The sequence below is a fragment of the Vulpes vulpes genome, chromosome X (genome assembly GCF_048418805.1).
Source record: "Vulpes vulpes isolate BD-2025 chromosome X, VulVul3, whole genome shotgun sequence".
Taxonomy (NCBI): Eukaryota; Metazoa; Chordata; class Mammalia; order Carnivora; family Canidae; genus Vulpes; species Vulpes vulpes.
In genome coordinates this window covers 92,799,767-92,817,742 of record NC_132796.1, presented here as the reverse complement: position 1 = coordinate 92,817,742, position 17,976 = coordinate 92,799,767, and the positions used below count along the sequence as shown (strand labels likewise).

Below are 17,976 nucleotides of genomic sequence, written 5' to 3'. Positions count from 1 at the left end.
CATGGGCATTACTTGGGAGCTTGTGAGAAATATCCAACCCTAGACCTACTGAATCATAATCTGCATGTTAACAAGATGCCCTTCCTTAAGCACATTCAAGTTTGAGAAACGCTGCTCTAGAATCTTCTTTACACTGTCTTCTTTCTTTTTTTTTCTTCTCGAGAAAATAGCTTGTTATTACAAATCAGTCTCTTTATGTTTTAAGTATATATTTGTAAAATATATGTCTTTTAGATTTTACTTTTTAATTCAGAGTGAGGAAGCTTAGCTTTTAACATAAGCATTTAGTTCGTTGCTCTTTATTTTATTATAATTTTTTGTCCATCTTCATGTTTTCTAACTGATCCATCTAGTCTGTGCCTTCTCTTTCTTGCCTTAGTTTAGATAAATTATTTTTATCTCAGTATTATTTTCTCTGTACTAGCTTGAAAAATAAATTTTTATTTTTTAGTATTTTTGCTTGAAAGTACAATAAGATTTTTAAAATTTATAATAATCTGAAGTTCATAGATATTTATATCATTCTTTAGGATAACCCAGTTTTATACTTCCTTAATATGTGATTTTTTTAACTTTATTGAGGAAAAATTGACAACTGTAATTGTATATATTTAAAGTATACTACATGATGATGTCATATGATTAAAAAGGTCAAGATAATTAACACATCCATCACCTCACATAGTTAACTTTTTTGGTGTGATAATAATGCTTAAGATCTACTTTCAACAACTTTCAAGTATATGATACTGTATTATTAACTATAGTCACTCTGTTCTATGTTAGATTGTCAGAACTCTCTACTATAACTAAAAAGTGTGCCCTTTGACCTACATCACCCCATTTCCCCCTCCCTCCAGCCCTAGCAACCATTCTAGTTTCTGTTTCTATGAAACTAGCTTTTATTCTTTTATAGATTCCACACATAAGCGATATCATACATTATTTGTCTTTCTCTGTCTGGCTTAGTTTACTGAACATAATGCCCTCCAGAATCATCCATGTTGTTGCAAATGGCAGGATTCCCTTTTTTTGGTGGCTACATATTTCATTGCCTGTGTGTATATCACATTTTTTATCCATTCTTCCATGAGAGGATATTTAGGTTGTTTCCATATCTTGGCTATTGTGAATATTGCTGCAGTGAATGTGGATGTGTAGATATCTCTTCAGGATCTTGATTTCAGTTCCTTTGGGTATATACCCAGGAATGGGATTGCTGGATCATATGATAGTTCTATTTTTTGAGGACCCACCATATGTTTTCCAAAACAACGGTACCATTTTGCATACCCACTAACAGTGTATAATGGTTCCCTTTTCTTCACACGCTTACCAACATTTGTTCTTTCCTTTTCCTAATGGCCAACCTAACAGGGTATGAGGTGATATCTCCTTATGGGTTTGATTTGCCCTTCCCTAATGATTAGTGATGTTGAGCCCCTTTTCATGTGTCTATTGGCCATCTGTATGTCTTTTTTTTGGAAAAATGTTCAAGTCCTTTGCCAATTTTTAAATTAGATTATTTGCTTTTTTGCTATTGAGTTGGATTATTTGCTTTTTTACTATTGAATTGTATGAATTCTTCATATATTTTGTTTTGTTTTTTAAAGATTTTATTTATTTATTCATGAGAGACACAGAGAGAGAGAGAGGCAGAGACACAGGCAGAGGGAGAAGCAGGCTCCATGCAGGGAGCCCGATGTGGGACTCGATCCTGGGACTCTGGGATCATGCCCTGAGCCGAAGGCAGACGTTCAACCACTGAGCCACCAGGCACCCAGTTTTTCATATATTTTGTATATTAACCTCTTATCAGATATATGGCTTGCAAATAATTTTCTCTCATTCTGTAGGTTGTCTTTTCAATTTATTGATTGTTTCTTTTGCTGTGCAGGGCTCCTTAGTTTGGTGTAGTCCCACTAGTTTATTTTACAGTTGACTGGAATGGATTTATCCCATGTGAACTATTGAGCCTACCCTAAATTTAGATCTTTATGTCATTTCACCTGAGTTATTGCTCAGTAATTCTCTATCATTCTTGTGTTTCTTTGCTCTAAATCATCCTACCTTCTGCCTCAAGAAGAGTCTTTCTAATGTACCCAAACATCTCCCCTCTTCTTCAAAACCTTTAATGGCTTTCCATCCTTTATGCAATAAACCTTCAGGATCAGTACTCAAGGTCCTATGATGCCATTCTCTTCCTCCAGCCCTATCTCCAACTGCTCCTCTGTATAGACACATACCCTACCCCATAGCTTTACAAGTTTCTCTCCTCTTTGTTTTGTTACAAAAATGTTCCTTCCCCAAGGAACATTCTTCTCAACAGCTCTGTTGAAATTTTCTCCCTTCTTTCAGGCCCATCTTCCATACTACCTCCCATAAATACCCTTTTCTCATTCATTCATTCATTCATTCATTGAATAAATATGTATGGAGCACATACTATTTGTGTACATTATTCTAGTTACTGGGGATAAATCAAGGAACAAAACAGCCACAGCCTCGTGGAGTTTATATTCTCTTGGTAGAAAATTGGCAATAAATAAGTAAAACATGTTTTAGAGGGTATGTTAGAGGGTGATGAGTATTAAGAAAAAAATACAGGAAGATAAAGGGCATAGAGACAGCTAGGAATGAGGAATATCCTCCAACCAAATGCCCTTACCCAGAACACTTATTTTCCTTTACAATGTGGCTATCTGTGCACTTGTCCTATTTCCTTTCTTATATAAAAAGCTCCATGAGATCAAGAACTGCATCTTGTTCATTGTTGTATCTCCTATAGCTCCCCAGACCACACTCAGTAAATAATGGTTAAAATGAATCAAATGATGGAAATAAATGTAATAGTTGTTCAAGAGAAGGGGAAGACTCCTTGGAAGATACTTAATTTGAGTAAAGCCTTGAATTATGAGTTAGAGTGGGGAGGAAAAAAGAGCTAAGTCATTTTGATATATTTGTTCTGAAAAACTAAAAACCATTGCTTTATAAAGATTGAGATTAATATTATGTGCAATTTTCTTTACCTCTAAAACCAGTGTTTCAGAAGGGACGGGCGATAGACACTGGAGAAGTTGACATTGGTGCACAGGTCATGCAGACCATTCCACCTGGCTTATTCTGGCGTTTCCAGATTACTATCCACCATCCTATATATCTGAAATTCAATATTTCTTTAGCCAAGGACTCTCTGCTGGGGATTTATGGCAGAAGAAACATTCCACCTACACACACTCAGGTATTTGATGTTATAGGAATTTCTTGGTCCTCTTAGAGGGTGGTGGGATGAATTGTTTCAGGGTTTGGGACTCGTAAAGTATGTGGGAGTCAAAGGTGAAGGCAGACCATGTTTGTAATGGGCAAATATCCAGAATAATCACACTCAAGCGAAGAGGAAAAAATGACATTGAGAAATAAGCAATAGCATTTAGCAGAGCAGATTCAGAAAAGAAAGTTTAAGAAAATATTCTTGAAACTTGAATTCTTTCATTTCCTGGAATAGGATAATTGTGAGCTTTCCCCACACCCTCATCTTACTTAGCTTTTGGGCCCACACCACCTTAGCTGGCTCCATATGGCCTTGAACCCTTGTCCCAATGAAGAATGCAAATCTATTAGGGAAATGAGCCCAAAAGGCAGGTTTTATCTTACAGGTAGAAATTTTTTCTTGTTATTGTTAATAATAACTCAAATATGTAAAACCTCTGTGATTTACAAAGCCCTTCATAAATATTAGCCACCTGATTTCTCTCATTTTTTTCCTTATCTCTTCTCTACATGAACCCATTTGGGGCCCTACTCCATCTAAGAAGTAGCATAAGGATCATAACTATCAGGGGATTGCTTTTTTTTCAACAGATACGACTGTAGTCCAAACCTTACCTTCTGGATGGAAATAAGCTGGGAATTAGAATGCCATTCAAATGTGACTTAAAAAAATACCAAGGGAAAAGTGTACTTGTCCACTGATTAGGGGAAAAAAGGAGGGGGTCCTTTAGATTTTTAATTATGCTACCAAAAATGTAGTAAATTATTATGAATATTCTCAAATTTTTTACTATTTGTTTTAAAAACTGCAAAACTCTTGTATTTGTAGAGAAGATCATGATCATATTTTTGAGGAGAATGCATAGTTTTGAATATCTTTTATTTGATACTTTAGTAAAATATCAAGATTCTCTTGCCAAATACTAAATAAGATTTTTTTCTCTTTCTTGTTTTATTTATTTTTAGACCATTATTTTGAATACTCCAAACTCAAAGGTTTATGACACTTATATAGTGGGGCTTTTCTTCAGAATTAATAATATACTTCTGTGTTTAAGTATACTTAAGAACAAATGACTTCTTTTTTCACTTTGCCTACCTGAAAGAAGTATGAAGTATGAAATAGGGCAATTGAAGTTAAAGTTTTTCATTAGTCTAGAAGTAAAAGTAGTAGCTCATATTTGCATGTGTATTTGTTCCAGTTTGATTTTGTAAAATTGATGGATGGAAAACAATTGGTGAAGCAGGACTCCAAGGTCTCTGATGATACCCAACACTCCCCTCGGAACCTGATCTTAACCTCACTGCAGGAGACAGGTTTCATAGAGTATATGGACCAAGGGCCTTGGTATCTGGCATTTTACAATGATGGAAAAAAGATGGAGCAAGTTTTCGTGTTAACTACAGCAATTGGTAAGCTGTCTTGACTATTATTTTGAATTAACAGTATGGTTCTAGAAAGAGATCAGTGATTAAAGTGATACAGATGTTGTTTAAACTCATTGCTCATTCTGCCTTAAAGTCCTTATTCAAGATAGGTCACTATGAGAAAGGCTTATATTATTGTTGTCATTAGTGTTGTTTAAATGCTGATTAAGATTCTTTAAATGCTCCATTATTTGCTGCTATTGTAGGATATTTGCCTTGTACCATTTTTATGTTTTCAATGGGAATAATTACCTGGATAATAACATTACCAAGGCTGCATAGATCAACAACTTCAATGAAGTAGGGAATAAGCAAAATAATCTCAATTAATTCAAGAGCTATTAGAAAAGAAAAGGCAAATAAATACCTTTTAAAATGGAAGAACTAGCATCAGTCCAGTTCTTCTTTTGAACAGCTGATTCTAGAACCATTAAGGCTTCAAAATACAACCTAAGAGTATTTAGACCAGAGTCTTAAGGACAATAACTTGGGTCACTCAAAGCCTTTTTTTTTTCTTAGAATTTGTTAGCCTTGAAGGGAAACATCTCATAGACTCAGTATTTTTATTGTGTGAATTTTCCTAAAACACATGTCTTTTAAAAGAAAGGAAAATACTTTACAGCTGTCAGTTTTCTATACAACTCTCACCACTTTATCCTTTAGTTAACCTGTTCAACCATATGTTTAGGAAGATGTGTTGACTGTTAATAGATATACCATCTGCTCTTTATAACAATTATGTTCTATTTTTACTTGATGTCAAAGACCTTGAGTCAGTAGAAAATGGTATTCCAGCCATAAGATTATCAAAAACTTCCCTCTAAAGTAATCAGAAAGGCTATAAAAATGCACTGATGATTTTTCCCCCTGGAGAAAAACTACACTGATTTTACATCTTCAAAAGACAACATATTTGTTAAACTAGAAAAAAATATTTTAAGCCATGACACTGTTTTGCAACACTCATAAACTCAATGGAGCAGATTTCTCAGATGTACCTTTCATGATATTTTTCTGTCAAGTCCCAATTTTGATAATGCAAATGCCAATGAGTTATGAGAGGTTGAGTTTCTCCTAAGAAATCGAGCAGTTAGAAGATCTAAAATATTTGTGAAGATTTTCTCCCTCCTGTTATCCTTACCACTAAGCTGAAGTTAAAACACTAACCCAACTATTAACCTTTCAAAAATCAATAGACCCAGAAACATGCTTGAAGTTTTTTCCCTCCCTTATTTCCTCCCAAAAAGAAGCTAACCTTTGAGATAGAATACCTATTATCCAGATATCAAGCTGTCAGTTTCATATGCAACAAAGTATTTGCTTTTTCCTTAATGCTAGTCAGGTTTGGTTTGTTTGTTTACTTTTCTGGAAGCAACAGACACACTTCTCCTGCAATTTCCACTTAAAAAGAATCTGAGTAAATTTCTGAAAAAAATCAAAGGTATTAAATTATTTACTCTAAATTCTCCCCATTATTTGTTTATGTTTTTATAATTTATCTTAATTATAGTAAAAAGAAGCTAATATATTTGATTAAACAGTTTAAGCTTTGTATGAATTTACGCTAAATGCTGCTCATTCTCTCTTTCATGATACTGTTAGAAGCAGTTGATTGATCTTAACTATATTTAGTCCACTGCTAATAAGAATCAAGACAGTATTAACAACCAACATTTATTGAATGACTAATATAGGCTAACCACTGATGTATTAATATATATTATTTTCCAGTAATATAGACAGAGTTGTCAATATCCCCTAATCTCAGCCAACTTGCTCTGTAACATGATAATATATACCATTTATGGAGTGCCATTCTGCCCCAAGCACTGTACCAGATGCTTTACATTCAGTTATCTTGTTAGATTCTCATCACAGCCCTGATAGCACAGGTGTTGTGATATTTATTTAATAAATAAGGAAATGGAAGCTTGGAATGAGTAAATAATCTGATAGACTCTCACAGCCAGCAAGTGGCAAAATTGAGGTTTGAGACACCCAGTATGTCTGATTCCAAAGCCCATGCCCTTTATACTGAAATTATTCCATCAGACTAATCATTACCTTTAGTTTCTCCCATAAGAAAACCTGCCAGAAGCAAAACCCATCATCAGTGCAGATGCAGATTACCGAAGGGCTTTAGACTCTAGAATAAGAACAGAGTTTTATGAAGAGAACTTTAAAATCCTTCTCAACTCTAATGAACCGCAGTCAAGGAAGTGATTCTGAAGTAAGATTAAAAAGATAGAAGGCCAAATTTCATGGAGGCCAACCAACATAGGCAAACACATTGTTTTTTATGACTGGTTACTTATGTGCTCCTGCTATAGCCATCCTCCTTCTAGATTCCCTAGGCTGTCCCAGTGTCTCTGTCATACCTGGTAGAGGGAGCAGCTTCCAGAACCTCCCTCCCTATATTGCCTTCCCTTGTCATTTACATTGCTGGTGTTAAGCTCTGTGTGGCAGTGGGGGCCCAGGGACAGATCTTAGATAAGTCAATAAGATGTAGGGATTTTTATTTATTTTGATAACAAACTTTATTAAACATTTTTCTACAATGGCTACATTCCCACAATGCTGCTTCCATAAAGTTGTCAATAGGAGCTGGTGTGAAATTAAATTCAACTATGTTTACCTTTGAAAGCTTCCTCCATGGCCTCTTATTAATAAGCAGGGAAAATCCAAATGTAGATCTAAGAACTGCCACTGTTGCTTAGTACAAGAAAGATAGATTAAATAGAAAATAAAGAAATGATTGTTCCATCTTTGAATGGAAATAACTCTCTGTGCCTCTTCATAATGATCTTTTAAATAAATTAATGATTTTATGAAAATAACTAATGTTTTAATAAGTTAAAAATGGGTAGCTCTTTGTCAAATGCTCCATTTCTGGCAGACCAGTTGTAGTTCAGCAAATGCCATGTATAAATTTCTTACCCAGTTCAGTTTTCTAACACAGGAATCAGAGAATAACTTACTGTAAACCTGCAAAAAGCTATCTGATGTATTTCACACGGGGGTGAGAAAAAGAAACTTCTCTGAGTGATAATAGGGTGGCTATCCACACAGTGACTGGATTTATTCTCAGCCTTCTAAGAATTCCCTGAATAAACTAGATACCATTTTTCTTCCTCTCACTTTTATTCTACCCAAGACTGAACTCCAAGTCTAGATCAGAAGTTGTCTAACTATGGAGGTTTACTATTGGAAGCATTGGTCCTCAATGCTTCAATGTGGTGAGCATCTGCAGGGTCACAGGTGGTTCTTTTTAGGATGTGAATCACTGGGCTGCATTCTTCAGATTCAGTAGATCTGGAATGAAGCCTAGACATCTGCATTTTAAGTGCCTCAGGTGATCCTCCTGATACAGGTCGTCAAAAGGCCACATTTGAAGAAATGCTATTTCTCGACCCTCATTATAAATTCTCATAGTTGAGTGGAAGATGCCAAGACCACTTCCTAGAATATCTCCTTCTAATTGGAAATAGCTTATGCAAGTGAAACTAGATGAAGTAGATAATTTGGATTGAAAAGGAAAAACTGGTACATACGAGAAGTATGAGTTAAATGGGCCAGAACATAAAACTCTGAATCCAAGAATGCTAAGTATAGAAAACTTCCAGAAAGAGTAATGAGAAGACGATTAAAAAAAAAAAAAAACTGAAAGAAGAAAGCACACATACCATAATAGTTCATGGACTTGGAATTTGATTTTATTATACTCAAATACAATTTTAAACTAGAAATCATTTTTTTTTCATTGTCAGAGTCTGGCTTTTGTATAACTTCATACCTCTTCAACCAAGTTACTTACCACAAGACTTATCAAAGTTCTGTCGCACTGCACATCTTTATGTCACTAGAACTACCTATGGGCACCTTCAAAGCCTTCTCAATTCCCCTGAAACCTATTCTTCTCTAAGAATGGATTGAAGGGAAATTAGTGGCAGAAAACTGATAAGCATTTACAGTCAAGAAAGCATTTCTCAACAAAATACTTAGGTTCTAATGCTTTTAGTGGTGGTGAATTTAATATGAACACTTACTTTAAAAGCCTTCCATTGTCACTTATTAATGAAAATGAAATACTGATTATCATATTTAAGCTGTCAAGGTAGTATATTACACATTTTAAGATGCTAGAGAAGAAATTTTTTATTTGCTACAACCTAAATTTTAAAAGTAAACAGTAGACTTAGTCTTTTGGGTTGGATCTTTAAGCCCATTTTGCTTTTGAGAAATGTCCTATAATCTTAGGACATTTTAAGCTTTGTCATGAACATCTCATAAGAATACAATTCATCTAGACCCTTTATGCACTTTAGAGATGAGATTGGTTTTTAGTTTCATCCTTGAATAGCCAATTCAGCAAATCCAGGGCCCTTTTAATAATTTGGTGCTGCATGTGACATCTTACAAAAATCTTTGGCATCTGATTTGAAACAGTAAGTGCTCCAAGAAAGCAGAGGACAAGATTGTTATAAGCCCAGACTATTGCAATTAAAAAAAATTAAGGACTCTACAGCCTGGAAGTTTGCTCATTTGTTTTTCTTTTTCTCTCTGTTACTAGAAATAATGGATGACTGTTCAACCAATTGCAATGGAAATGGAGAGTGTATCTCTGGCCATTGTCATTGTTTTCCAGGATTCCTTGGGCCTGACTGTGCGAGAGGTAATGTTGCTCTGTTACTCCAATTGGTGTAGGGAAATACATGTTATTTGAGAACTCAGGATCAGTAGCAATAGGAGGAGGAGGAGAAGTGGCAGTAGAAGTGACAGCAACAGCAGCAGCATCCACCCCACCACCACCACCACCACCACCACCGTAACCAAAAGTTGAACACTTATACTGCCAGACACTGTTCTAAACACTTTGTTACCTCTTCTGATTCATACTTACTGTGATAGCCCAATGAAGTAGATCTACTGTTATACCAGTTTAGTGGGCAAAGAAACAACCTCAGAGAGATGAAATAGGGTGGAATTTGTACCTAGATAATCTGTAACTGCTATACATACCCATATAGACTGGAAAGGATAGGTAGTCACAGAATGGGTAAGTAGCCTTAGAAAGTAAAGACTGGCAAGTCAGAAGTTAAGCCTGGCAAACTTTACTGTTTCCTGGATTTGCCCATAGTTTAATTCTTGAAAAGCTTTAGGTAAATCACACCGTGTTTCCCCATAGGCTTACAGTTATTACCATAGAGGTGCTTTCCAGTCATTTTCAATATATTCTTAGAGTTCTCAGTCTGCTAATGCTTTAATCTCAGGTTTCCCAGCCACTCAGTTTCCTTAGATTAAATTCTGCTCAGTTGACAATTCTGTGGCACTTGCTGGCTTCCTAGGAGCATGATAAATCTAGCAAATGTAGGGATTAGGAGTGAAGATGGTGGCTGGTATTATAAATTGAATAGGACAGAAGATACAGGTCCTGTCCTCAAGGAGCCCATAGTTTTAATAGGGAGCGAACAATGACAATGCAGAGTAAGTATTCTAATAAAGATCTGCATGAAGTGTCATGGGAATAGACATCTGCCCAGCATAAATCTTTTTAAATATACAGCTTTTTAAAGATAACGTTTTATAACATGAATAACTCCCCTATTTATCAGTTTTTACATTTTTCAAGTTTTTCTTTTTAAAAGTAACATATATCTGTTTGAGGTAGAAAAGCCATAAGAGGAAAAAAAAAACCTAGCTTGAAATAATAATAATAATAGCTATTTAAGAGTATGGTGAGATCAAAAACAAATACTTGACATAATTTTTCCACTCAGGATACTTTTATATCTTATCCTTACCCCACTCCCATAAAAGAGGAAAATTCTGTCTGCAATCACAAATATGTGCCTATTTAATAAAGGCTAAGACAGAAATAGAACAAATTTTTGCCTAAATATTATACAAGAATCAATAGAGTAATGCCCCTTTGGAGATTTTAAAAGCATTCTGAGAACACTACAAGTTCATTTGCCAACCTTCAGATTCGTGCCCTGTGCTATGTGGCGGGAATGGAGAATACGAGAAAGGACACTGTGTCTGCCGAAATGGCTGGAAGGGGCCAGAGTGCGACGTTCCAGAAGAGCAATGCATTGACCCAACATGCTTCGGTCACGGCACCTGCATCATGGGAGTCTGCATCTGTGTGCCAGGATACAAAGGAGAAATATGCGAGGAAGGTCAGAGCCCCATTTTCATCTATTGCTTCAGGCTTTTCTCTCACCGAACTGTCCAAGTGTCATTCTGTGCTTCTAGTAGAGATGCAAGTCGTCTTTGCAAGCTGTAAATGTTCAATATGTCTTTAGTACGTGGAGCAAAGGGCTGGAGTCGGGGGAGTTCATGTCTCTTCTGACAGTCTCTAATATTAACACGAGGCTGTATCTGTGACACTTGCAGAGTGCTAAGGAAAAATGGCATTTTCCCCTCTATTTTTAACTTATATAACTTGAGCATTTCCATGTTGATGATATTAGGTGTTAATTCGTGTGCTTCCGTTATTACATAGTACATTAGGCTACATCTTTAAAGCACATATAAAAATAATAATATATGCACATTTGGAACCATTTTGTTGAATGTTTTCTTTGGGAGCGATTTGTAATTACTATTATTATCATTGCTTTATATTATTTATTTTTACATACCTCATGCTGAAACTTGACCTCCGTGCCTAAGGAAGCCAAGTTACTACTAATGAGTTTCAAGGCAGTGCCTTTATATTACAATTAACCCCAAAGGAACCTTTACGCACACATGCACAAATGTAGTTTGAAATGGCAATAGTTTTATCATTTAAAGAGACACATTGAAAAATAACTTTACTAGTAATCAGATCTTTTTCATGCCACATTCCTCAAATAAGACTGATTTTAGAAATAATATTAAACCATTACCATGGGAGATGGTCTCATCACAACCGTTGTTCAGGAAAGAGGCTGCTGAAAATGCACTATAATTGCCTTTTAAAGATGGCTCATTAAGACTATTACACAGCATTTTAAAGGGTTTAATCTCATTCTGCTCCAAGAGTTTAGCTTTCCACCTTCCGTTAGCAATAGAATTTTGGTGTGAAGATTATATCTGTTCCAACGAATGGCATTGGGCCTAGACAGGGCACCAGAGTACCTCTGGAAATTGTTTTTATGGTCATCCAACCACAATCATCATATTTAAGCTATAAATTCTGATGTGATGTGGACATATGCATGTTCACCAGAACATGGTATCTCTCACAATACCTATAGTTCGCCATGAAAATGTTTAACCTAATTAATTTGGACCCTTCTAATTAAAACTTGGGAGCAGTTGAAGAAATAGCTTAGCTTACATTTCCCTTTTAGGGATCGCTAAGAAAATTTGTAGAATAACCAAGATAGCAAGAAAGAATGCTCACCATATTTAACAGTATGAACTTGTCAAATACAACAGAAAAAAAAATATTTTCAGTCAAACACTACAGACCAGAAACTCACAGGCTGAACTGGGCTTATGGATGGGTTTTTTCTGGTTCACACAGTGGTGATGGTGGTAGTATTTTTGTTGTTGTTGTTGTTTTAATGTGATCTATTTGCCAAATATAAAAACAGAGAAGTGTCCTATAAAAACCTCTCTCTCTTTCTGATCTCTGGAACAACTGGAAAATCTGATAACCCTGGGCCCATGTTCCTACATGGTGACAATCACCTGGGACCAAGAAACAGCAGTTTCTATTAAACTGGATACTCCTCTCAGTTCACTCCGAACACACCCGATTCTTATATCCAGTTCATCTCATTCATGTATGCTGCCTGCTGGCCCATTCAGCCATATGATCTCGTGCTTCTGATTTAAGAGACTTACCTACTCATTGAAGGTGGCCTTTTAATAAAATAAACTATACTAAATTAAACATTTTATTTGTTAAAGTAGTTGCTGTGTTTTAATATAACAAAATGGCCTCCTTTTAAAACAATATTTTGTACTTTTAGACTTTCGCTCTCGCTCCAAATAATGAATGAAATAAAATTAGGCGTACCTTTTAGTATTTATTTGCTGATTAGCTCAGTAGTAAAGCCTTGTGCTAATGACCTTGAGATTTGAGGTTAATTATAATGACAATAACGCTAATTATAATAATGCTTAGTTAGCCTTACTATGTTCCATGACCATAGGCCACACCCAAGACCAGACTGGTCTTGCAAATGAAGGCAGGTTTTATCAGTCTGATTCCACTGCTGGAAAAGTAATTCAAAACATACATCCTCATAATGGGGAGTTATTTTAGTCTCATCTTACTTGTATTGGGAAGGTAGAAGTTTGGAAATCAACCTTTCCATTTCCCATGGAATGGTCATTCAGTTAAAAGCACAAAACAGTTTTCCTCAAAGCAAGCACAGAGATCTACTCTTAAGAGTTTATAGCTTTGTTAGAATGTGTCCAAAAATTTCCAAACTCACAGAATCAGAGACAAATAGAATTGCATCTGTGATATTCTAAAACATTGACAGCTATATCACAGCATCCTGATGGAAGAAGGCATGGGAAAAAAAACTTTAATAATTTTTAAAATTAGGTTTACAAATGTTGTATTTTCAGTGCTCCTAAGAAATTAATGAAAGATTATAATAAATTCATTACATTGTATGATTTCATGCAACAGTAATCAGCTCACCTAATACCTAATAATCTAAGCTTAAAAAAAGATATGTGCATTCTAATATTTTATATATTTATATATAAATATTTTTTATATTTCTAGACATTTTATATATGTAGTATATTTGTGTATTTTATATATTCATTTATTTATTTTATATTCTGTATATGTTTACTAAGTATATCTTCTTCTCTATTCACATCAAGTGAAAGCCATTTCTCAGAGCTGATTCCAATTTCAAAAAAGACAAGGAATGACTTCCCAAAAATTCTTGGGCTTTTTCACAAAGCTGAGGAATTCCTATCAAAGGCCCACACTGGTGCACCTACCCATATGTGTGGGAGACTACACACTGATCACAATATTATACAACATATTTGTCGTTTCCTTAGTCTTCTAATTTTAGGATGCAACCTTTATGACACTCTACCATATTTTTAAGTGTTAATAATCTTCTGGTTTGAATACCTTTGAATGAGACATTTTATTACCTGATTAAAACAGTATTCATGACATATTAGGAAATCAGTGTGCCTGTCTCAGTTTCATTATCCTAAGGTATGCAGGCCACATCTGTTCACTTTTAACCTTTTTCTCCTTTTTGGGCCTTCAGAGGACTGCTTAGACCCAATGTGTTCCAGCCATGGCATCTGTGTAAAAGGAGAATGTCACTGCTCTACTGGCTGGGGAGGAGTCAACTGTGAAACCCCACTTCCTATATGTCAAGAGCAGTGCTCAGGACATGGGACTTTTCTTCTGGACGCTGGAGTGTGCAGCTGTGATCCCAAGTGGACAGGATCTGACTGTTCAACAGGTACACTGGAGTTACTTCTTTCTCTCCCTTCCTCCACTCCCAAATTCTCACTGGTCTTTGCCTTCAGGTAGTACTCCTCAAAGTCTGATTTGTATGCCTTCATGGGTCAAAAGGGACTTCCTGCAGTCATTTCTATACAGGTTATTTCAAATATGTATCTCCCCTAAACTCGAATTATCTTTCATTGTCAGTCATCTGCTGAGTATTTCCACTGGGTGTTCCATCACTTAAAAAATGGAACTTAGCTCAGGAACTCTGTTTATACGTTGCCATATTGCCGCCCAATTGCTATTCCCACAACTTGGCTTTCCTTTTCCTATTCCCTACCTTAAAATTAGCTATAGATCTACACTGTCTAGAGATAAGCTTCAGATATCCTACTCTGTTATTAAAAAGCCCACCACAAACTGTTCCAAAGCTCTATCTCCAGCCTGTCTTCTGCTTCCACTTCCTGCATAAATCCCTCCTTCTGCAAAAGGACACTTATATGCTTTGCTCACTCCCAGGATATCACATGTTCACACTTTTCTCTATGCCCTTTCCTCAGCATGGAATGCTGGTGCCTTTCCACCTATGAAAATCCATTCCTTCCACTAAGATCAACTACAGTTTTAGCTATTCTCTAAAACCTCTCCTGATCACAGCGAGAGGATCCTCTGAAATCATACTGTACTCATTGCTAGAGAGTAAAAATGGCATCATGATATAGGTATTTGTGTGCATTACTTGTTTTTCCATCTAAACTAAAGATAACGGGTCATTCTTTATACTTTTTTTTCTTATCCTCAGGCTATGTGCTCATGAAATGAGTAGAATTAATAAATAATAACTCCTACAGAACCTCTGCCTATGAATTTTGTTGAGGATATAAAATGCCATGTGCTAAACAGAAAAGATTAGAAGCTCTCTGAGACTTCCTGTACACTGAATTAGTTTATGAACCAAAAAATCAGCAGTTCTGTGCTGTAAAGAAACAAGAATATCCCTCTGTTAAGAGCATTAATTCTAACATAATACTTTACTGTAAAAAATTTTGTTGCCTCATGTAGAAATAATATGGGAGAGATGATTGCATTTTACAGTTTCAGAAATGGATAAAATGATAAAGACAGTGTAATAGTAACTAAAATGCAAACCTTAAAAATTATTCGTTTATTTACTGAGCAAATATATGTGCTTGGCATGGTGCTTGGTGCTGGAGATATAGCGGCAGACAAGATGGCTGTGGCTCTTGCACAAAAGAACCTTATAGTCTAGTGGAAGAGATACATAGAACAAGCTAGAAAATGGTTAGAGAAAGAAGGTAGCTGGGTATGATGGGACTGTATAGGATGACTCTAACTTGATTACTGATTTACTTGCTAAATGTTATTGAACATCCTTTCATGTTTTAGATACAGTATATCCAGAGCTTCAAGTTTAAAATAAGAATATTTACATATGTATTATTATTAAAGCACACAAATAATTATTATGTAATAAGCACTATTCTAAGTGTTATACATGTTTTTTTTTTTTGGTCTTTACAACAGCCCTGTGAGATAAGTTCTATAATTGTGTCCACTTTGCAAACGAGACAGCTGAAGCACATAGAGGTTAAATAACCTGTTCAAAGTCAGCCAGATAATAAGTATCAGAGTCTAAATCTGGATTAGGGTGTTCTGGTTTCACATTCCATACATTCAACCATTGTACTGTACTATACTATCCCCTTCTCTAGGAGCCCATCACCTAATTCACCATATAAAAAAAAAAAATCTTATCATCGGACTACGTGCAGAGTCAGGTGCCGCAGAACACAGAGGGAGCCATCGGGTATTTCTATGAGAAGAGGTCCTGTAGTCAGGCAAGACTTTGAAAAAGTCAACACTTGAATCAACATTGGAAAGATGATTACATGTTTATCATGTGGACAAGAGGGGAAAGAACATTCCAGGCAGAAGCACTAACTTAAAGAAATAGAGATGTGAATTCAAATGACACAGTTGTCATTGGGTATAGCTGCAGCCTAGGAGTCCAGAGGAGACATGGGCAGGAGCTAGAACGCAGGCAGTTTTGTTTACACACCATACTAAAGGATTTGCATTTCCCCTTGACACAATAGGAAGCCACTGAGTGGTTTATAATAAGCCGCATGTTGGATCCACCGCTCTGACAGCAAGTGAGAGGATGTATTGGAGATGCATGATGTGGGGACGTAAGGGACAAGTGCAGTGTGATTATTAGAGTAGACCAGGAGTGAAGTGTTAGAGAGGGCCTAGCTAAAATTGCCACCATGAAAATAGCAAGGTGGAAACAGACCAGGAGGGAGTTACCATAGCAGATGAGGGGCAGAGAGGAGCCAGGGATAACTATCCTGGGTGGCTAGGTAAAAGAAAGCATCACCAACTGAGACCAAAAAAGCCCAGGCAGAAAAATGGGTGTGGGCATAGAGAGTGGACTTGGTGAGGTCAGCTGTGGATATGCTGAGTTAGAGGTATCTGCAAAAGATCCAGGTGGCTGTGCCCAGTGAGGGATTGATAGTCAAGAATGGAGCTTATGGGAGAATCCTGAACTGGACACACATATTTGGGATATAGTTCAGACCTTAGGAATGCACATTATGGTCCAAGAAGAGCGCAGAAAACGGGAATGAAGAAAGTCAAGACCCTAGAGAACACAAATATCTCATGGCGATATCTTTAACATGAGAAGTTTCTTAACATTTACTCAAAAACTTACCTCTTTATATATGACCTAATAAACATTTCTTGATTGAATAGTGATTCTGTATCATATGATTTCTCCCTAAGGCCACTCACATCCCTCTGTGTCCTTCCTGATGCCTCAGAATTGGCCAAAACCTTTGGCAATATACCAGTCACCAGTTGTACAAATTCAAATATTTGTATTTCCCACGAATCAACATGAAATTCATTGTGCGGAGAGTTTCTCTTTCTTCAGCCCACCCCTTCCACCTAATACACAAAGACATGCACCAATCCTGTCAGCAGAAATCACTCAGAAGGGGAAGAAAAGGCTAATTACAATTGTGTCTCTACACTCGCCCCTCCTCACTTCCAGATGAAGTACCCTAAACCCTACCCTACTCCTCCCTCACGTCAAATCACCCTTACCCACCCAAATGAATCAAATGATGAGGACAAGTGATAGTCCCATAGAAGACTAGGTGTGGAAGAGAGTGCAGAGATACCTGCTTCAATGGTTCAGAGATGTGGTGGTCTCTAGTCCCCCTGCCCAGCATCACTAAGGATTCTAATACTCAGAGGCACAGAGAGGTTAAATGGTGTGCCCATAGGTGAAAGTTACCACAGTGCTCTAATCTCCTCATCTTAATTGCTCATTTGCCAAACAGTTATCGAGTCCCTACTATGTCCCTGTCAGCATGTGAGGCGATGAAACATATCCACAGTTGGGAGACAATCGTGAACAAAGATTTAAAATGTCTCTCCCTAAGTGAGATGCAATGTGCAAGGTATATTTTGTGTTACTTCAAGGTCTAGGAAGTGGTCGCAAAAGACTTTGCGTATCAGGAAGGGGCCACACCTAGGAGTTTGGACTTGGTCCTGAGGACAATGGCAAAGCCATTGAAGGGGTTTAGGGAGGTTAATATCATGACCGTGTATTTTGTATTTTTTTGATATTTTATTTATTTATTTACTATTTATTTACTATTTATTTATTTATTTATTTATTTATTTATTTATTTCAGAGAGAGAGAGAGAGAGGGAACCAGTGGGGGAAAAGAATAGGGGGAGAGGGAGAAGCAGACTCCTTGCTGAGCAGAGAGCCTGATGCGGGGCTCATTTGCAGGACCCCGAGATCATGA

The 17,976-nt window shown here is 36.5% G+C and overlaps 1 protein-coding gene across 7 annotated transcripts in view; it reads left to right on the top strand.

Annotated features, from left to right (window-relative positions):
- TENM1 (teneurin transmembrane protein 1) overlaps positions 1-17,976 on the top strand; it is a 796,092-nt gene that overhangs the window by 531,631 nt on the left and 246,485 nt on the right. For all 7 annotated transcript variants that reach the window (XM_072744131.1, XM_072744132.1, XM_072744133.1 and 4 more), the window contains 5 exons: positions 3,042-3,241; positions 4,473-4,683; positions 9,269-9,370; positions 10,683-10,877; positions 13,947-14,147. In XM_072744131.1, the coding sequence (XP_072600232.1) occupies positions 3,042-3,241; positions 4,473-4,683; positions 9,269-9,370; positions 10,683-10,877; positions 13,947-14,147 (909 nt within the window). The remainder of the gene's footprint in view (positions 1-3,041; positions 3,242-4,472; positions 4,684-9,268; positions 9,371-10,682; positions 10,878-13,946; positions 14,148-17,976) is intronic.